Here is a 21527-nt window from a genome sequence, read left to right as displayed (position 1 = left end):
GTTTCCAAACTATTAATAAAGGCTGTTGTGATGACCGACTTATAAAAATAAGGAGTTAAGTTAAAATTCCGGTAAAAAACCCCATGGACTTTACAAAAGGTTCCGAGTTTCAATTTGGGTTTTACTTTTTGAAACCAAATAGCCCCGAATAAAACTGACAAGCAATCATTTGACTTACTACGCAAGAACAAATTTTTGCGCAATTCGGCAGATGTGTTCTCGAAGTGTGAATTTTTTCGCGGATTTCCTGGCCTACCAACTAAGCAAGTATTACGACGTTTGGCTACCAGCTTCGAAGTAAGCGTGATATACGAGATGTTCTCTGGGCTAACCGATATCGGAACAGTCGAATATGTTGAAAAGTAGCCCGATCAAAGAGATCCCTAGAGCTTATTTTAAAGCAATTGTTCAGCCGCTTGTGTGCTTTTCGTGCCAAATACGATTGAGGATCTTAAAATAAACTCATTGGAGGAAGCTGCAAGTCCATTAAAACATCGCCCTGAGAACTTTTGCGGGATATCTTTTTTGTCGTCAGAATATCATCTACACAGTAAAGCGGGAATATATACATAAAGAAAAAAAACGATATCAATTTAAATACTAAGAAATCTGAACATCGTAATAGACAACTGACTTATGAGGCGCCGTTTCCCATAGATTTAAGCGGACATCTCTGCAAGCTTGACGAAAAGTGCCGGCAGACTAGAATTCAGCTGTTTGAAGCAGATGATCATAAACAGACCCTCAGACTCATCCCCAAAGAGAGATGCCAATAAGCCCCCGGCGAATCTCGTTCTCAGAGCTCAATACTCAAAACTCGCAGTGAAAAGTTGAACTCTTACTTATCCAGAATAAACCCCGATATATGCAATGTATGTTGAGCATGTAATGTGTATCAGGATCACACCTACCCTGTTTTCTATTGCATTGTAACGCCTCACAGACCCATATCTTATTGGTCCAACCTTGTAACAACTGCAATTTTCCTTAGATTTCTATTAGAATATATTGATGCCAATATGTATGTATAAGTGATCGTATCTATCGGATGGGGTAAAGCACTGCTAAAAGAAGAAGAAAACGAGTCCATGAACATCGAACAGACGACGGGTCTTAAAAGCGTTGACAGTCCATCATTTTTAGCTGTTGATCGGCAAACGTGCCAATCTACGATCAAACTAGTCAGTACCTCAGCAAAAAGGCCAATGAAGTTTAATCAAAAATTATCATAGAGCAAAATTTTTTAAAAACTGGCTCGAGATCAGGTGTATTAAAAAGCGCAAAGTTTTTTGTTTTTTCACGATATATTTCAACATCCTTCAGAGATCGGCTGTTCAAAATTACACGACTAACAAAGCGGTTGCAGATAAACATTATATTTGAACTCATATATCCCCTGAAGACGATCTCCGAAGGAGGTTGAAATATATCGGGAAGAAACAAAAAAAACTTTGCGTTTTTTAATACACCTGATCTCGAGCCAGTTTTTTCAAATTATGTTCTATAGGAATTAATAGGTCGCTGAAGAAATACATATTTAACAAAAACTATCTTCACCAATCTATCATTTTTGACTTGACAAAATCTATGCATCACCCACGAAGGACCATAACACCAACCCAAAGTTACTGGATATTATACGGACTATTCAGACTGAGGTACACATGTGGCCATTTTTCTTTGAGTACACCGCTACATAGCCATAATTAACGAATTTTTTTCTTACTTAATAGAAAGCAGCAAGCTCACGCACTGCTCGAGCTGCATTCGGTATATGTGACCCGGCCTATGAAAAGGTGGCTTATGACTCAAAAAAAAGAAAACTAGTAATAAATTGAAGAAATGCATTGTTTATCTTTAACAGCTGTTTCTCGCAATTTCTTTTTTGAGTCATAAGCCACCTTTTCATAGACCGGGTCACATATAAAGAAAGCATTTCCGGATTACTTTCAGTTTTTTATTTACACTGGCTGTCAGATCATTTCATTTTACCATTTCAGACTTTTTTTCAGGGGGGTTTCTAAAACCGCGGATTTTGTTAAACAATCATGAGAACTTTGAATTCCTTGATGTGAATAAAAGCTTGGAATTATAGAAGTTGGCACCCCAAGCTCTAACAAGGCTAATGCAAAATGGCATAAAACGAGTCGATATAGTTATGAACTATACCTCTAGCCACTTGGGAGACTGCACTTTTTTAGACTTTATGGATTAAATTTTAATAATAGTAATTATTCACAGCAAAACATCATCGAAAAACGACTACAATCTCTTTTGATTGGTATATGATATACATATCTTGCACCAGTCTTCTTATTTGATTGCTCTCTTTCATCTAACAACTTCTACGCCTTTGTTGCTTTTCTGGCAAATATCTGTATAAATCCGTGAGGAGCGGCTATTAAATTTAAATAATACTTATCTTGTTTCTATTCTTGTTTTGCTTGCAGTATTTATTTTTGATTTTCTTTTTCTTTGTTTCATGAGTTTGTTAGACATTTATGCGTGTTTTACTTTCTACGCTTTAAATATAAATGTTGATACTACCCTGCAGTCATACGAACTAGTTGAATACTAGTTTGCCAAAAATCCATTTAGTTAGGGTTCTCTCTGTTTACCATATTAGCAACTGGTTTTTTTAACAAATTCCAGTTTCTGCATAAGTATAATACCTGTCATACCAATCAAAACACTAGTCAGCTTCTGCGCCAGAATTATAGTAGTTATAGTTATTATTTACACCAATATAATACCTATTGACATACTAGTTAGTTTATGCAACCGCACATTGATAATGGCGTTCACCGGCTGCGACTTACCGAAAGTGTTTCCCGTCTCAGTGTGGATTAGGCTTATGGCATCCTTATGTTTATCTGGATTAACCGGCTAAGTTATAAGGTGTCGCATCTCATCATAATGCTTATGGAGATGTTTTCTTCTCCCTCTGGGAGGCGTATCTAGCAAGGAAATCCGTTTGAGACAATTCAACAAAAACTGTCTATTCGGAGTTTCACTGTGCTCCTTTAAGTTAAGCTCTTTTGCCTCATGTTGATATTTTTCAGGGGTCATAAGAAGACATTCCGTAACATTTCTGAGTGCAGTATTTTGGTGGTCCTGCAGCTTTTTCCATTTTGTGTTTTCAAGTCGCGCAACCAAACTAGCTACGTGTAGTACATGAGCGACCGACCAACTGCTTTGATAGTTATGCTACCGGCAATCGAACTGAAAATGTTCTTGCTGCTTTGTGCTTTAAATTAAATTTCTGAGGTGGGCCTCAAAAACAAAAGTGCTGTTGAACGTTACACCTAAGATCATTGGATGATTGGCACTTGATAGCGTAATAATGTCCAATATTTGCGCCATTTGATCCTTTTACGTCGTAAACAGAAAGCCGCAAACTTGCGCGGAACGCCCGGCAAAAAAAAAATGATAGATAGCTATTTGTTTAAAGGAACTAATTAGTCTATATAGGGACCAGGGCCTGTTGCCACTATCCCGCAGTCGTCGGCATAGGCAATTTTGGTAGTTCATTCTGGTGATGAAGGGAGCTTTGGTATGTACAAATTAAACAGAGCTGTGGTCAGGACACCACCGTACGCTACCCTCCATTTAATTCTCCTAGGTTTTAAGGTTTCGTTCCTTAATGGAACTGTTGCTTGCCGACCACTCAGATAGTTTGCGATCCATTTTTTTAGAAAAGAGGGTAGGGGTGAACCTGCTGTGTCTTAGAGTAGTGCACGGCGGTTGACTCTGACAAAGATATTGACGGCTCAACTGCCACGAGCACCGGCCTATTATGGACTTTTGGGTGGTCCTTTCCGGAATTTATCTGGGTTTTAAAGGCGTTTAGCGTGGTGGTAGTGATATGCGTTTAAATGAGGGAAGCGGGCGGCTTAAACTGGGTACATTTATAAAAAATGAGTGTTAACAAATATACATATGCAAAGAGATATACGTTAAGTGAAAATTAAATTCCAATAAAATTATGGCATGTTCAAGGAAACAATTGGCGTCCGCATTGCATATTTGGTCTACAATCTCTTTGATGTTGGCTCGGCAGTAATTCTCCTGATTTTAATGCGGTGGCCTAAAAGACAAAGTAACAAGTACAGAAAAGTATAATTAGTATAAAACCGCATATTATCTAAATACATTTTCTATTATCATTATTATTAATTGTTAGATGGTGGTATAAATACCAGACGATCTAAATGAGCATTGGCCATTCTACCCTCAGCTCCTATTGCTTACATTATATAAATACAGCAGTGATCAGCAAAATAAAAGTGGTCAGTTATTGAACAACGATTTTTCCGAAAAACTCAAATATTCCGATTGGCTAGAAGAATTAAGCAAATCAATGACTAGGTTCAGTTGTGTAATTCTTGGACCTGCTATGAAGTGTAACGGAGGATTTTTTTAAATGAAATGTGGAAAACCTCAGAACCTTTAGAGTAAACGTCAATCCTTTTTAATGGCAAAAGGGAACCGACTAGATCAGACCACTATAGCATGTATCGCCTATACGAAAGATTTTCGAAAAAAAAGGGTTTATGTCACTTATTGCTCATTTTAACAGCTGGAAGATTGAAATTTCGCGGTATGATAACATACAAGACATGTATAGTTGACTGTAAATTTTTGCAAGATAGGTAATATATGTATATAATTAAATTGCATGGGATCGGTCATATATATAAAATATATCCCATAGAACCGTGTCCTCAGATAAAAGGGTAATTCCGTTCTCATTTCAAAAGCTTTTTTTTAAAGCTTCTTAAAATTCACAAGATGCTTTACCATATACCATACATTTTTATCTGAAAAATCGTTCAGAGCACTTATATACATAATATATATTCCATACAACTGATTGTACAGATATTTTGCTTTTAAACTATATCTTTTTGACTTATACTCTTACGTAAAAGGCTTATTACAGCATCGTTAAGGTCAATAGTTTACTTAGGAAACGAGTAAGCGAATTCCAGTTTGTCGTCCTGATCATTGCAATTAACTTGTTATTAATTTGTCTATCTCCTCCTATTCTTGTATGTACTAACAAACTTCCGGCAGCAAATCGATTTGAAAATAATATTTCGTTTTTCTGAAAGTTATAGAAATTCGGTTTCAATGAACTTTCATGTGAAACTCAATGTAGATATATTTATATCAAAAGAATTACCACTTATTATACAAAAAAAATAAACTCATTAAACTTAGTTATTTGTTTGAAATAAATTTGCACTCAACAATAATAGTAAATTCAACCCAACCCAAAATAATGCGAACTAAGCACTGCCCTACCCTAAGCTCTAAAACAAATACTTTAAATATTTAAAATGAATACCTACCTCGAATGGTTTTCTTATTATGAGGTACTTTGTTTATATTTTCAAGGTAATTTATTATAATTTGACATGACTTTATTGCTATTTTTATTTGTTTTCAACATAAGAACAGCTAATTGTTGTTGGTTGTATTGTTCGTTTTTTTTTTCATACCTCTTTCTTTTTATCGTTGTTGTTGCTAACCGGTACAGTTTTTGTTTGTAAATCGGTTTCGTTTTCCATTTGAGCAAACAAAACACATTTCAACTCTTAATTTTCTGCTTCAAAAGTGATCGAAATTATTATGTAAACTGCCTCGTGCTGATTTTCACGCCGACAATGACACGCAAATTGAAAACAATAACATTAACGAATAATGAATACTTACTTAGCATGCGCCAACGCTGCAGCAACGGGAAGTCATGAATAATAAACAATTATTGTGTATTTGTATAATTTCGGTTTTCAGCAATACAAATTTGTTTGTTGAATGGAATGAAGGCGTTGTTGTAGAATTGTGTATTGATTATGAAAATTGGATTGTAAGATAGTGAAATACTAAATATATAGAACTGTTCCATTATAGATTAAGCAACTCTTTATTCTAAATACATATGTACATATGTCAGACCATTTTTCAGAAGTCAGAGTCGGACTTTTCACTTCGTATAACAGCTGTTATACCAAATTTCTAAAAAAAAAAAAATCAGCCCTTCAAATAAGGGAAAAGAGCGGACCACGACCACTTTACTTTTTTAATTTGCTGAACGCATTAAGAAAAAAATAAAATTCCAAAATGTAGAATTTCGAAATTCGAAAGCCGATATCTATTTTTTGGAGGCTAACTTCGAAAAACGGAGATAGTACTTTGTCTACTTAAGCCTCAAACTCTACAAAAAAGTGGGTTTTGTCCAATACCCAGAAAAAAGTTGATTTTGTCGCATAGTGTTATTATTATAAATACTGTGACGAATACTAGCAACACTAAGGGGTACTATCACCTCTAAGCCGATACTAAGCAATGACTTGTATACACATAACCAAATTAATCATTATGTCTATACATATGTCCATACAAGCAGCGGAGAGCAACGCACAAACACATGCATATATCTGAGATACTCCCAAAAGTAGGCAATAATTTGTGCAAGTATCACTCACATATACACGCGCATATGAGAAGCTATAAATGCAGTTATAGCTGGTAATTTTATAGCTGGAAACTAACTAGTAAATTCTAGAAATATAAAAGCCTAGAAATATGTAAAGAGGAAACTAAACAGTATAGTAGCGGCAACAGTTGAGGCACGACCAATGAGTTTGATTTAAGCACGCTATCTGTCGAGAAGTAGCAGTATTTTGAAGTAATTGAATAAAGGCCATTTTGCATTATTGAATAGTGGAGGTATTTATTCAACAGTTTAGTGATTCGAACGTTAGTAGAAGGTTGCAAATAAGCGGAATTTCACTAAATTCGTTACAATATGAAACAACATATTGGAATCCCTCATTTACTTTGACTTCCCCTATTTATGATATTTGGCATATCTTTGTTAACTTTTCAATGCAAACCCTAATAATAATTTTTCCTCCAAAAATATCATGAGTTTCAGATCTAAGTATAATAAGATTCAGTTAAAATAACAGTTTCAATAAATATTGAAAGTGATATAACTTCTTTGTTTATTATTTTAGTAATATGGTTTGAAAGCAGCGTTTTCTTGAATTTTCAAGTATTTTCGTATGGTAAGGAAAAAAGGATACTAAAATAATGACATATCAATTTAAAAAATTGGACGTCATATAACCAAGTTACAACGAAAAAACCTTTTCGGCTGTATTTCGAAGGATCAAAAAAAATTTTTTTCCGAAACCGTCTCAACATAATCTTTAAATTTAGGGGCGAACATTAGCAACTTTTTTTTCGATCCAGTCTAGCGTACCTACAACTTTACAATATTATATATGTAAGTAGTATTAAAACGGCCAAGTATTTAGGAAAAACTCGAGAATGAAGTTAAACCCCAACAGAGGTAACTTCACCAAAAAGAAATAAAAGAGCTTCGTCAGCTTTTTATTGGCAACAAGCGACATCGACAAGTAAGTAATTGGTTTGTTATCGGCTTAGCCTGACGGTGTAGTGTTCGCTACAAGATATGCCAGGCATGAAGCAATTTTATTTTCATATATTTTACAAGCTTGAAGCGTTTCTGGCACTGTGACAGCTTTCACAACTTTCAATAAGAAATCATTTTCCTAGCATTCTATCTTTATATCATAGCTACGCTTCTCTCTTCCAATCTGTCATCAGCCTTGTATCGCAAACCAAATATTTTAAGAGTCGTCGGCTTATTATGATCATGTCATATTTCTATTTTTTTTAATTTTTATTCAATAACGTTAATTCTTACTTCTTCTTCTTTCTTTCTTATAGATCAAACACCTTCGGCTTCGCTTTTTACGCCGCGTCTCGCCACATCTTCACCGCTGGAGTCTCCTTTTTTCTCTGCCACACATGGCGTTGTACAAACACATCCCTCACTGGGATCCAGTATACCTAGTCCGCTGCCATTGAATGGTAATAGTTTAGGTAGTGGCGGCGCGTCAGCTCCGCTTAGTGTTGGCAGTGGTTACTTAAATTCACGTGGCAATTTGCCAAAATTCAATTCAGCACGATATCCAACAATTGGCAATACGGTTGTCGATCCTAATCCCCAATCACCGTTCCGTCATTTAGATTTCTCTACTAGTGCCACAGCCGAATTGAGGCGAAATCCAACATTATCTGCGCCAGATGAGTGTGCGCGTGCCTGTCGTGAGGGTGAACCACCACGTATTTGCTATTATCATTTCACTATGGAATTTTATACAGTACTTGGCGCGTAAGTATTTTAACAATGCCTATTGAGAAATAAAAAAAAATTATACAGGTTTTTGGTATGATAGTTATTTGTGTAGATTTTCGAGCTTATAAACATTTTGCTAAGTATACTTACATTTAGGACAGAAAAAATATAAAAATTACTTATTTCTGCAATAGAAGTAGCATAAAATTGCACTTCTTAATTGATTTATCTGTTAAAAGGAGAACTTTTTCGTGGGTCAATTGTTATTAGCTTTCTTTAAATATAAATAAATGTAAGGCGCGATAACCTCCGAAGAGATCTAAGGCCGAGCTTCTCTTCCAATTTGCGTCGTGCTCCTCTTGATTTTCCCTACAAATCGGCCGGACGGGACCTACATGTTTTATGCCGATGAGTTTTCACTGAGAGCTTTTCATGGCAGAAATACACCCGGAGCGTTTGCCAAACACTGCCGAGGGGCGACCCCGCTTAGAAAAAATTTCTTCTAATTGAAAAACCTTATTTCTAAAATTTTGATGTTGCTTTGCCCGGGGTGTGAACCCATGGCATACGGTGTGGTAGGCGGAGCACGCTACCATCACACCACGGTGGCCGCCGTCTTTGCCGTCATTTTATTGCTAGTTCTTTGACAAGCGAGTAAAGCACTTTCTAAAGAATTCAAATAATTGCTGTATATGTTGTTGTTGTTGCAGCGTTAAAGACACTCCCCGAAGGTTTTGGAGAGCTTTATCGATATTTGATAGTCTTTTGCCAGATATAGATCCGGTACGTTCCTCTTCAACGGATTTCATATGACATCACATTACAGGTTTGAAAGCTAGGTTTTTTCGGGAATTTATTCAGAAGTGCAGCAAGTAAAAAAGTAGATCTTTTTACTTGTGGTGGCTACTTCAGCTCAAAACCACACGCCAGTCACAATAGGTAAAAGATGCATGCAGAAAGTTGATTTTCGTTGCTGAAGGTACATCCCTCGAAGCTTGCTGTGTAGACGTCCCAATTAGATTGGGCTATATTTAGAGAAGGCGGGAGCTGCACATGACCGACTAAGCGGGAAAGGCGTGGACCCAAGCGCGGGGCTATAAAGTGTCGAAGATCATGTGTAGGTCTTGACGAGTATTCTGACTGGACACTGCCTTCTGGCGTCACAGGCATTTAAATTAAGCCTGTCAGTTATAGCATATGTAAGAAATGCGGGTTGGAGGAGAAAACGATCGGGCACGTGTTGTGCTCCTGCCCTGCGATTGCCAGGCTAAGACTCTAGCTACAAGGAGTGATATAGCTGTGTCATATCTAGCAGCAGCAATTAGCATAGGTGCTAGAAAACTTCTGGTATTTGCCAAGAGGACGGAATTGTTTTATGATATAGGTCCTGGGTTTTGAAAGAGTTTTCCAGTTTCGTAGTTAAATAACATTTGTTAATACTACGGACTCATTCGGTCTATGCGAGGTCTTCACGGACCGGCCAGTTCAATGTTACCTTACCTTGCTGCTTCTAATCGGCAATAGTTATCGGACTCAAAAGCCTGGGCATCTTTGTATACATTTGATTGAAGAGGCCCCTCCCCCCAAGGGCGAAGAACCCATCCCCATAAGTACTATGAAAAACTTCGGCACAAAATAATTCAGCAATTTGAACAGATTAACACGATTCACCAAGAGTCGACAAAGCCTCATGCCGACAAATGCCCGTCGAACCTTGTTCTCTAGGTTCAACACCCGAAACTCGCAATTGAGAAAAGCAGACTTTCCAGGGATACGCGCGTCACTCTGGCACACAACTTCGACTTGGATACTATAAAAATAATTACTGTACCTCTGAGGAGGCCGGGACCTACATGTTTTATGCCGACTACAAACGGCATAGAAAAGACAGATGAATTTTTACTGAAAAGCTTTTCATGGCAGAAATACACCCGGAGGCTTTGCCAAACCACTGGGGTTCGGGGTGTCCTCGTTTATAGAGAGGGTGTTCCAATTAAAAAAATCGTTTTTCTAAGTTTTAACCCAATGCGAAGCATGCTACCATCATACCACGGCGACTGCCATGATCCGGATACTGTAGCAAGGTAAAGTCTAATCCAGAATAAGTCCCAACATACGCCATGTATGTCCTGCATGTGTTGTGTCCCTACATTACACCAACCATTTTGAATTGCAATGTGGAGCCAACGCCTATAACACCCATATATGTCTGGTCCAACCGTATTTAACCTGCAAGTTTGCAAGGACTCCCGTCTTAGGATGTAGATGATAATTCAATTGTGATCGCACCTTTTCGATGAAGTGAGTACTGCTACAAGAAGGAGGATTGAATGTGACGCGATAAGGCATTATTCTCTAAGTATGTCATCATGGCCATCAAATCTCTGTCTAGAGAAATTGTTGCTGGTGTTGTTGGAGAAGTGTTTCACTTCGTCAAGTGCTTCATACCATCATATCCTCAAACAGTAGTCCGGGGAAACTTGCTGTTTCAACAAGGCTTGACCAAAAGGATAAGGGTGATAGAAGCGTTGGTTCCACATTGCAATTGAATCAACGCCTTAAGCACCCTCATCCCTTTGGCCTTCAGAGATTGGTGGAACTTTGTAAGACTTGTTTTATGCTAGAAAATTGTGTAGCTTAATGGTGTGACCACGTCTTTTCTGCGTGATTTACCATCTCATGTTTGACTTTTTATTTCTCCCGGATTGGGGAGTCTTTCGTGTATGCAACGAGTGCGGCATTCTTCTTTGCCGAACCATCGGCTTTTTATTACCTTCTATCCCTTCATAAAGGGGAACACAGTATAATTGTATGCGCTGTTCCAGAAAAAATGTCTTTAATGCTTAACAGCATCTTAGTCAAACAGATCTAGGTTTGAGTTCCGAAAACGAGACTTATCAAAAGGAAACTTCCCCTAAAGAGCCCAGCGTCTCCGCTAAATCAAAGTCTAAAAAACAAAGCGAAACTAGAAAAGGTTATTGGACAGGCGGTCTAGCTGAGAGAAGAGTATACTCATGCTTCATGTCATCGATGAAATAAGTTCGTTGAGGCGATCTGCCTAACCCTGAGCTCACAGCTGAAGAGTTTCGAGGAGAAGCCACTGTGCTACTGTAAAGGACAAGAAGTTTGAATTAGGTCATGTGAAATTTCCAGCATTAAAAACTTTTCAATTACAAATTATGTAAGAGAAAACAAAAGTGAAAACATTTCCATAATACATTTTACATAATTCACAAAAGCATAGATGCAACATTCAAATTTCATTTGCAATATTCGTAATGCATACAATTAATTTGAATGTTTGTCACAACAATGAGGAATACTTGACATACTGCGTGAAATACCTACACAAATACACATGCATACAAATATTTAAACAAATTATCTATTACATACATAGCATCAATAATAAAAATTTTACCATTGTTGGTAAAGCAAAAAAAATGAAGAGACAGACGGCAACGAAAACTATTCCCATGTTGATTGTGCAGCCAGATTTTTATTTAATGCCAATAGGGCTGACCACATTCAACACGGCGTCTACAGACCACAACCACAATAAAGCAAAGCTTGACAACAACCGCAGCCAAGCATTGGCTTCTTGATTACTTTGGAAGCGGCAGCGACCAATATAAATTACAGCAAATAGTAGCGAGAAATTAAAAAAAAAATATTAATTATATTTAAAAAACTACCAAAAGAATGATTTTAGCTTTCATTATCTGTTATTTACTTCTATTTTAGTTTTTATTGACAAAATAAAAAGGACGCCACTCAATGTCGCTTCCCAAAAATATAATTTTATTTAATCTGGCTACAACAGCTTTCGTCATTGATTGTCGTGCCGCTCTGTCGCGCCGAAAATAACGACACTCATAAGAACATGTGTAAAAATAATATGAAAGATGTGGCGGCAACACCGCCGTCGTCAATGTGATCAGCCTTAATTTTTGTTTCTTTTCACATTTCTAACCAAAACCTCTTCGAAAATCACATACATAGCTTAAGAATAGAGCAAATTTGACAAAACTAACAACAAAATTGCTTTGTGATCACATAAGTTACCCTGCAAAAAATGCAATTAGTCTATGATAAATCCGGTATGAGTCGCAAACGAGTATGCGAGGAATGCCCGCTTTGATCTCTTTTTATGCATTGAACAGTTCCCTTTTGTTTGAGCATGTCCTATGAAGAAACTAATTGTATCCATTTATACCCGACAAAGAATGGTAGGACCAATTCCCTTTGTACACAATGGGAACGAATGACGACTTATCCCTTTTCTTTTCACAAAGTGTTATACTGTTTTCACACAGAAACTTAATGATTCATTTCACCTGCTAATGAAATCGTAAATTTTTTGCTTTCACACAGAAGTAACTGCACGATTAGTATGAAGGATGAGACAGACAATCATGGCGGAACGATACAAGGTGGGAGCATGGTGACATACCTACAAACAAAAAAAATTCCATGTACTTGTAAATTCGATGGACAAATGTCAAAATCGTACTGCGCCGGTAGTTGATGTATCAAATCAAATAAAAAAGGTTATAATCAGCTGTTCGATGCGGCCACCTTGTATCGTTCCGCCATGCAGACAATGACATTTGCTTTGACAAATGACATTTTTAAGCACTGAACACACCAAAAACTAAGAAGCGGAAACATAAGCTGAACGCTGCCAACAGAGTTGCATTGTGCTTTTGACTTCATTAGGAATTCGATTAGCTACTAATGAAATAATAATAGATTCGAATTTTGTAGGGAAGATTGAGCTCAATAAGCGTCTTAATGTAGAAAATTGCCTTTATTATTCAATAAGTCGTCTGTGTGAAAATAGTATTAGTTTTTGTATGGTAAGAGTGTATGTACATTTTAAACGCAATATTAAAACTTGCAAAATATTAACAATCTATACATCTTAGCAAAAAAATTATTCAATGGCCGACTCATTCGAATAGATATGGTTCGACGATAATAGAACATATAGTCCAAGTTATTTAGGTTCGGTATAGGGCTCCGCATTTTTCTTAAATAATTCGAATCAATCACCGGAAATATTTTGTATTTTACTCACTTCGTTTCCGTCTTTTTTTATGTTTCTTACAAAGGGCTACATAGATTTTCAGCTGACTAGCCACAACTGTACCCAAAATGGACTAGAGGGATCAGTTATGCCCTAAAGCAGAAAAAAGAGCTCAATCGGAACTCACTCTGTTTAGGGATTAGCCGCATGATTTTTTGCAGGGTATAGACACAAAACAGTTTGACGCACAATACAAGCAACAATTCAACAAAACAACAACACCAATAGAACCAACGATTGTTAATTGCCGCATTGTTACTACCAGAGTTATACCAATATGCCACTTCAAGCTATTGCACTTTTTGTGCAGCTTTATTTGGCGAAGAGTAAACGTAGAAGAAGAGCGAAAAGATAGCAAGAGCAATACAAATAACCGAGTTAAATTGAAACCACAACTTACAAACAAAGAAATATATATATATATATATATATATATGTATGCATTTGCATATATATTTAACCAGTATAGATGTGTATTCGTGATACATAACTACGTTCATACCGTGATAATCGCATTTACCTGGCGCCGCGTAGAAATTCACATCAACCGCAACTAACTGAGCGTATGAAATCCTAAAAAAAAGGGAGAGTGGCTTAGTTATTCGCCGTGTGACTACTGCTGTATGACCAGTTAGGAAAAACTCTATTGTTAACAGATTGCCAGATGAAGGTAAAATATGGCTAAAAATAAATAGGCTAGAAAAGCTAAACTTAATAAAATAAGCTTAACAAGGTACCCATTTTTTGTATCTGACCCAATTTAAGTTTTGTTGTGCTATTTGTTTGTTATCGATCATTTATGAATTTGTTATCGAAAAGCTATCGATTTTTTATCGAAATGTTAACAATTTGTTATCGGCGCGCTACTGATTCGCTAGCGACGATTCATCGATATGTTACCGGATAGCTTTTATATAATATCAGTCGAACATCCGGTATATAGCAAGCCGATAACAAAGCGATAACGGTATAGTAATAATTTCGCTATCGATAATAAACCATTAGTAAAACAATAACTCGTCGGTACCGGTTGCTAACTACAAAAAGTAGACGAAGTCCGAAATTATTTATTTCTGGTAAGGTTACCTCTGTTGTGAATTAGTTTCGCGCCTGGGTGAGCTGTAGTTAATTCAAACCCTTACAAGGTGGGGTTCGTTACTATAAACTATGTTCTATCAAAATATGACACAAATGGTGTGAAGATTGCAGCGCACGGTGAATAGATGGGCACAGGAATGTGGCCTAAGCCTGAAACCGGAGGCTAAAAGGGCCGCAATATACCTTATCAAGTAGTACGAGGTATCTAGGACTAACAATCGATTTAAAAATCAACTCGAAATCGTGTATCGAGGAGCGGGTAGGGAAGACCTGCGTCGTTTTAACGACTATAAGGCGATGTTCGGTAAGAAATGGAGTCTCAGGCCAAATATGGTGCTATGGCTGTATAAGGCACTGGTGCGACTAGTGGTGATAGCTATGTGTGGTAGAAAGCTCCCAGTAAGAATTACGGTATCACCAGCCAACAAAAAGTCCAGCGCACTGCGTGCGTTGGCGACCCCGGAGCCGGCTATACCTTCCCACAGGCGACTAAAACGGCTTTTCTTTATCTACTTGGCGATCTGGGTCTCAGCCATTATACCTACCTACCTGCCTCTGTTGTGTTTTAGCTTCAACCCTTGGGCGAGGTTTAAATAATTTAAAAACTTTAGTTTTCTGCAAAATAATATGCATATAGAGATTTCATAATAGTTGACAATTTTCACGAATAATTGTTAAGTACCTGGGCGACCGAGCTTTGCTCGGCAATCTTCGAGTATGCCGCATAACATACTTTATTCTACATGTCATCATTAATCACACTCTACTTTTTTGATATGTACATATATTATATATTTTTACTTACCAACTCCCTGGCAACATTAAAAGAATAAGATTTTTTTCACTTACAGTTTTTGTTATGTTTTCCAAGCATCTCAATTTTGCAGCACGTGTAGTGCGTTGTACTGGCAACGTTTCTCGAGTATCTTCATGCGCAAAATTATTGATATCAAACATTTTTTTAGTTATACACCATGAAAGTCTCACAATTTTATTACATTCCAAAAACTTGTAAACTTCACGACTGACAACTATCAGTTAGTTTAATTAAATGTCAACTTACTTCCCTTAGCGCCATCTGTTGGTAAGTAGTCAAATGGTTAGATGTCGTTTTCAAATTGAACATATGCCCCTAATGTTCAACGGTAGCAAATTACCATGGAGAGATATCTTTTTGCTATGGTTAGAAATCTTTCTAATAGTAATCTGTAAGAAATTGCAATTATTCATTTCATATTTGCCAAAAATATGCATTTAAATATATTTTGCTAGAATTTTCCACGGTACATTGATATTGCATTTCAATTTTATTAGCTTGTGTGAAATTAAGAATATTAAGTCGAATCATGTGTAAGATTTTTTTACGAAGATTTTTAACTTTAATGTTCTCCTTTAAAGCTTTAATAGAATATGAGTAAGTAGAGTACTATTTCGTCTAACTACCCCAACCCTAAATGGAAACCCTACTCAAATATATCACTATTGTAATGCGGAGCGAAATACCTTTCGTTTGATACCCACATGGGCATATCTCATGCAATTTGTTTTTTTAATTTGTAATAGGTGGGAACCTTGTGAAACATTGTGAGTGGCAACACCTAGGTAGAAAGTCCTAGAGGGTGATGCATTATCTCTGTGCGAAATTTCATTTAAATCGGTTGAGCCGTTCCCGAGATCGTTCGGCTATACAAACAAAATATACGAATATACAAATATGCAAATATACAAGAATTGCTCGTTTAAAGTTATAAGATTATATTTAAGTATATTTCTTTATTATTTTCACCTTCTTTAACATTTGATTATTATATATATTCCTCGAAATCTGATGAAAAATATGGCGTTGGAAACAAAATCGGGTATGACAGAATGCAGCGCCAATTGTTGACAATAAATATATAGCAATGTTTTCAAGGTAGTTGTTCATTATTCTAAGGTGGCCCAGCAAACTTTCTCTTTAGTCATCTGTGGCGTGGATATCAAGGCGTACCAGCAGATTTATGACTTTTGACTTTTCCAATTTTTGGAAGCTTTCACAGGCGAGTTACGACCCCTTTGGATGCTTTAACAGTCGATATATAACACCGCCTAGAAAAATTGTTTCTCAATTTACATGTTAAATGTTACCTAGCGTGAGATTTAAGCCCAGAACCTTCGGTATCGTGGGCCATCATACTGCCACCATATGGTCGCCACTAGATTACTCGCTCTTATAACAGATAGTACCCGCGCGGTTCACGGACTATCTTTTCGGTCAAACCTCACGGCCTACGACTTTGCTATTGGTGTATTATCGAAAACTATTTATTAGTCTCCTTCAAAAATCAAGTGTCATGAATATCTGGTATAAAGTAGACCCTCCATGTATGAATTCGCGTTTTCCCGACTTTTGCCTTTATTTAGCACAAGTGGCAGGGCATCTCATCATACTAGTTGTTAATCCTATTGTATTCTAATCGGTGTTTCGGATTGAGTCAGATAATAGCTCTAGCTACACGTTGAAGTACGCTCACACTTCGTGTTTAGGTGAAAGATCGCCCAAAGCGTGCAGCGGTAGAACCACACCCCATTACACTCCCTCTATAGCTATCATCCGGTGGCAAAATCCTGAGCCAGATAAATAATTTTGCATGTAAATGCAACAACAACGATTTGAGCCAGATAAATCCAGATATAAGTCTGGTTCAATTTGTGAGCTAGATAATTTGTTAATTACTTCTTTTTAGGTTGGCAGCGCGGCCTTTAATATACCTACTTTTTCAAAAATAGATGTCGCTGCTTAGCTTTTCGCCGTATGAGTTAAATGAAAAACAGCGGCGACATCTGCCTATCACATTTCACGTGTGCGAAAATTTCACGACATCTGCTCAAGTCTCTCAATGATCCAGAGCATTCCTGTGAGAATTGAGCGTGAACCGGAGCTGTAAAACTCACTGAAAGAGGGCATGTAACCAAAAATACTAATACGATAAACGCATTCTAAAGGCGGTGACACAATGACATTTTATAGATGCGTTTAACACAAGCTAATTTATTCCAATAACATCGCCACAATCAACTAAGATTTTGCGTTTGTAAATATGAAAGAACTTCAGACTTGGCAATTGAAGTTTACTACGCCTTGTCCATTCACATACAAAATTTTGCGAAGCACTGTTGTAAACATTCTCCCTATACACCAAAAATATTTGCTAACATATTTTGTGTCGTATTCGATTGTTATATTGCAGTTTTTAATTGTGAAAAATGTTAGAAAATTTACCAACCTGTGGGAAAAATAATTTCACTTGCAAAGTATGCCAACACCTTTAGCCAAGCAAATGTCAAATTCTTCTTCTTATGATTTCCTTGGGACAAAATTGGGGATTTGGATACTTTTCAATATCAGATGGCGCTAGTGTCGCTCATTCTACCAATCTCCATAAAAATACATGCAATCTACTCATAATACATAAGCATGTGTTAAACTTATCTATATGAAAAAGTGCTTATGTGTCGGAGCTGTTACTGTTCTATATTTCTTAGCCGGTGTTAGGTATATGTGAATACAATAATATATACAAATGCATCTCTCAAGTATGCAAATTAGTTCACAGCACATTCACATTTTGCAAAGATTTGCGCGCTCAAAAGCTGAAGAAATTCCCACGTTTATTTACACATTTCTGTGGCAACAATTACTTGCTATGGTTGAGTTGACTTAAACCACAGCGGTGATAAAAGTACGTAGGCAATAGCTGTTGAGAGAATTTATTATTTGTTTTAGTAGTTTAAATGCTCAGTAATTGACGTTCAAACCATTAATTTTAATTGACGTGCAGTACATTGGCATTAATCATAATATCTGAAGTATGTGAGCATGTGATAGAAATGTGAGCAGCAAAAAAAGAAAGATTTATTACAATATTTGAAAAGTGAAAATATTATAACGAACGCCAAACATTATTATATAATAAAATAATTTTAAAAAAAATTTAAGCCAAACGGTTTTATTGAAAACAATACCTACATTAAATAATAATAATACTAAAAGCTAGATAATAATTCGGTAGGTCCTAGGTACTAGACATCACACTCCTCATCAACCTAGGGCGTTGATCAAACCATTAAATAAAAGCGTTGAACGTAAAGTTTCGAATGAGACTGATCTCAACATTCGATAAATCCTCCAGAGATCCAAGTCAGTCGAAATACTTTCGCATGATTCTGGCAAAATCTGGGCAGTCAATCTCATCACCCTCAATGTAGCGGCAGCAGGATGAGTTTTCCAGTATATTGAGAGGTACCACATGAACTCTCATTGGACAGTGTCCTGTCAAAATCCCAATGACAATTGACTTATGAGCTTTGGTGAATCTAATAATTTTGGGCAGACTTCCTGCCATCCACTTCTGGCCAGAAGGATCTAGCTACCCTGCGAGAGGTGGTGATCGCCCAACGCTTTCTAAACTGACTTGAGGTCCATCTAGGCGGTAGCAGATCACAGGTAGTTAGGGGAATCCCGAAATCTCTACAGCCATCTTCAAACATTTCAGTTGTACCGATGCGGGCTAAGAGATGCGCTTGGCAGTTTCCCGGTAACCTGATAGTCATAATCATAAACCAGGGCCCGTATTGTGTTATACGATCCGTGATCGAAATTAATTTTTTAAATCACAATTGCTCTGAAATGAAAGTGAGTCCTTTGAATAACATATGTTTGCTATTGACCATACGTACTGATTATATCTATGTTTTATTAAAATAGCTATGTTTTTTTTTACATCTATAGACGTTTACGCTTAAACTTTATAAGGACTACTAAGCGTTAAGCTTTAAATACACCTCTGAAATTGCTGCGCATAAAATTAGTACTACCAAATTTCAATACGCATTATACTCAGATGTAACTGAAATATGTGTCTATGTGTCTATCACCTTTAAAAATGGTACGTGTCCACAATTCATCGCAACTGATTCAGCTATAGGTTATACACAGGCATACAACAGAGGTTTGTGTCTCCGCTTTTCGGTACACCCTATGCTGTTGCTAGTTATTTAACTACTGCCGCTAGATGGGTCTCCTAAGCATTATCTAAGCGAGGATAAGCGTTTTTTTACGCGCAAACGTAAACGTATACGCGTTTAAAAAAAACGTCTAATTTTAATAAACGAGCCGGACCCCTGCGCATCCTGCGCAAAAAATATCAAAGTCTCATATCAAACATCAACAGAAATCAGCTGTTTTATCAATCAAACATCTATAAACTTACATGCGCTTTCACAGCCATCTGGCGAATGTTAGCAACTGCCGGTAATGCAGTGCTAGTTCTAATCAAATATTCACAAATAGTGCCATAGTACAAATAGATTTCTTTGTGTGCTCACAATCGTTTATTTTTAACAAATTATTTTAATAAAATATAGCTAAACAAAAGCACTACGACTAATAATGCCCAAAGCTCGCTAAAGCACAACAAACAAAACTTTATTTATAGATTCGAATTCCAAATAAGAGCGAAAAAGGGACCTGTACATAAAAACAGCAATTAGAAATAATATTGTAACGAATTTACTTGCAAATCCTCTTATTTGCAATCCTCTGCTAAGTTCGAATCACTAAACTGTTGAATAAATAACTCCAATTTGTAGTAATGCAAAATGGCCTTTATTAAAGTACTTCACAATAACACTCCAACTGTACAACGAATAGCTTAATAACCAAACTGATAGCTTAAAGGAAACTGACTTTCAAAATAATAGTGCTATTGCTCGCTAGATATCGTCTTACTCGTAACAGCTTGACAATTCAAATCAAACTGAATTACTTCTTACTCGCCTGCACCGCTTTTATAGTTTACGCTGCATACTTCTAGGCTCTTCGATTTCCAGAAGTTACTAGTTGTTTCGGCTACAAAATCGCCAGCCACAACTACGTGCACAAATTATTGCCCTCTCTTGTGACCACTCAGATAAGATATATGCATGTGTTTGTAGTTTACAGTCTCCCGCACACACATAAGCGTATAAGTAAATTCATCGGTGTGTGACATCTCATCTCTTGCTGCCTTGTATGTAAATGTTGCTCGTCGGAATGTGTACATATGTGTAGACGCAATTATTTATTCGTTTATGTAGATACATAATGATTGAATTATTGATGTGCATTCACGTCACTGCTTAGATCGGCTTAGAGCTGGCAGCACTCCTTAGTTTTGCTAATATTCGTAACAATATATAAAATAGTTGAAATTGGTTTTTCATCCGTGATCGTATAACACGATACGGCCCAAGTTTGATGCAATTGCAAGCGCGGTCAGGCACTCCAATACCATCCTCGATCACATTATAGTTGAACTCAAGGCCTTTGTGACCGCTTGGTTATCCGAGTGAATGTTAACTAGCGGCTTACATTTAGCTCTTCACAAAAGACCCCTCCAGCAACCTTTTGGTCCAACTTCGACCATTCCATGAAGAACCCAACTGATCCCCTGCCCTAGTTCAGTCCCTATTTCTATTCCTCTATAGGGGGAGTTAACCTTTCCACATATACATACATAAATCACTGCTCCGATATTATGCTACAGTTTAGTGATTACTTTTACGTTTACATTCGGTACTCTCCCCATAAAGTATGCCAATACCACACACTAAACCCCCACTTGAAATCTATATTCCTTAGGCCTAGTCGATTTGTGGGGAGGCAAAAAAATCGCCCATTGCTCTGTGAAAATCATATTCTAGGGATCAAAATAAGAAACTTTGCCGAAGGAACCATACCTCTAAAACGAATTCTGATGCCCCCCCCTTTGGGTCGTAGGGGCAAATTTTGAAAAATTCCACTTTGAAATGCCTATGTTTTTTCTTTTGGAGTTTATTTTTCTCTCATGTTATGCAAATGAGCGAAGATGCTCCGGCCATATACGTATTTTAGTCGACACCGCAGTTTGGAAGCAAGGCGAGGGTAGACTTGATCTTCCTTCGTGCTTTCAATTGGCGTCAGCTATTACGAAAAAGGGATATCTGGCGCGATTTGTTACGAAACGGCCAAAGCCTCTTAGGTGGTTAATTACGCGCCAATTTCGCTTACACTTACCTCACACTTGCATTCTAGATTCCCCCATACCGTTGTCAAAGATGCTTGCTCATCAAAAAAGTTGTCAAAGGTCTAACTTTAACAAAATC

At 37.0% G+C, this 21527-nt stretch overlaps 1 protein-coding gene across 3 annotated transcripts in view; it reads left to right on the top strand.

The window, feature by feature from the left end:
* Window positions 1-21527, top strand: part of stw (straw) — a 309777-nt gene that overhangs the window by 240770 nt on the left and 47480 nt on the right. For all 3 annotated transcript variants that reach the window (XM_067776618.1, XM_067776621.1, XM_067776619.1), the window contains exon 3: window positions 7765-8212. In XM_067776618.1, coding sequence (XP_067632719.1) covers window positions 7765-8212 — 448 coding nt within the window. The remainder of the gene's footprint in view (window positions 1-7764; window positions 8213-21527) is intronic.

The sequence above is a fragment of the Eurosta solidaginis genome, chromosome 3, assembly GCF_040869045.1.
Source record: "Eurosta solidaginis isolate ZX-2024a chromosome 3, ASM4086904v1, whole genome shotgun sequence".
In the NCBI taxonomy this organism is placed as follows: domain Eukaryota; kingdom Metazoa; phylum Arthropoda; class Insecta; order Diptera; family Tephritidae; genus Eurosta; species Eurosta solidaginis.
The sequence above is the reverse complement of the archived record's forward strand: the minus strand, read 5'-3'. Positions and strand labels throughout refer to the sequence as shown.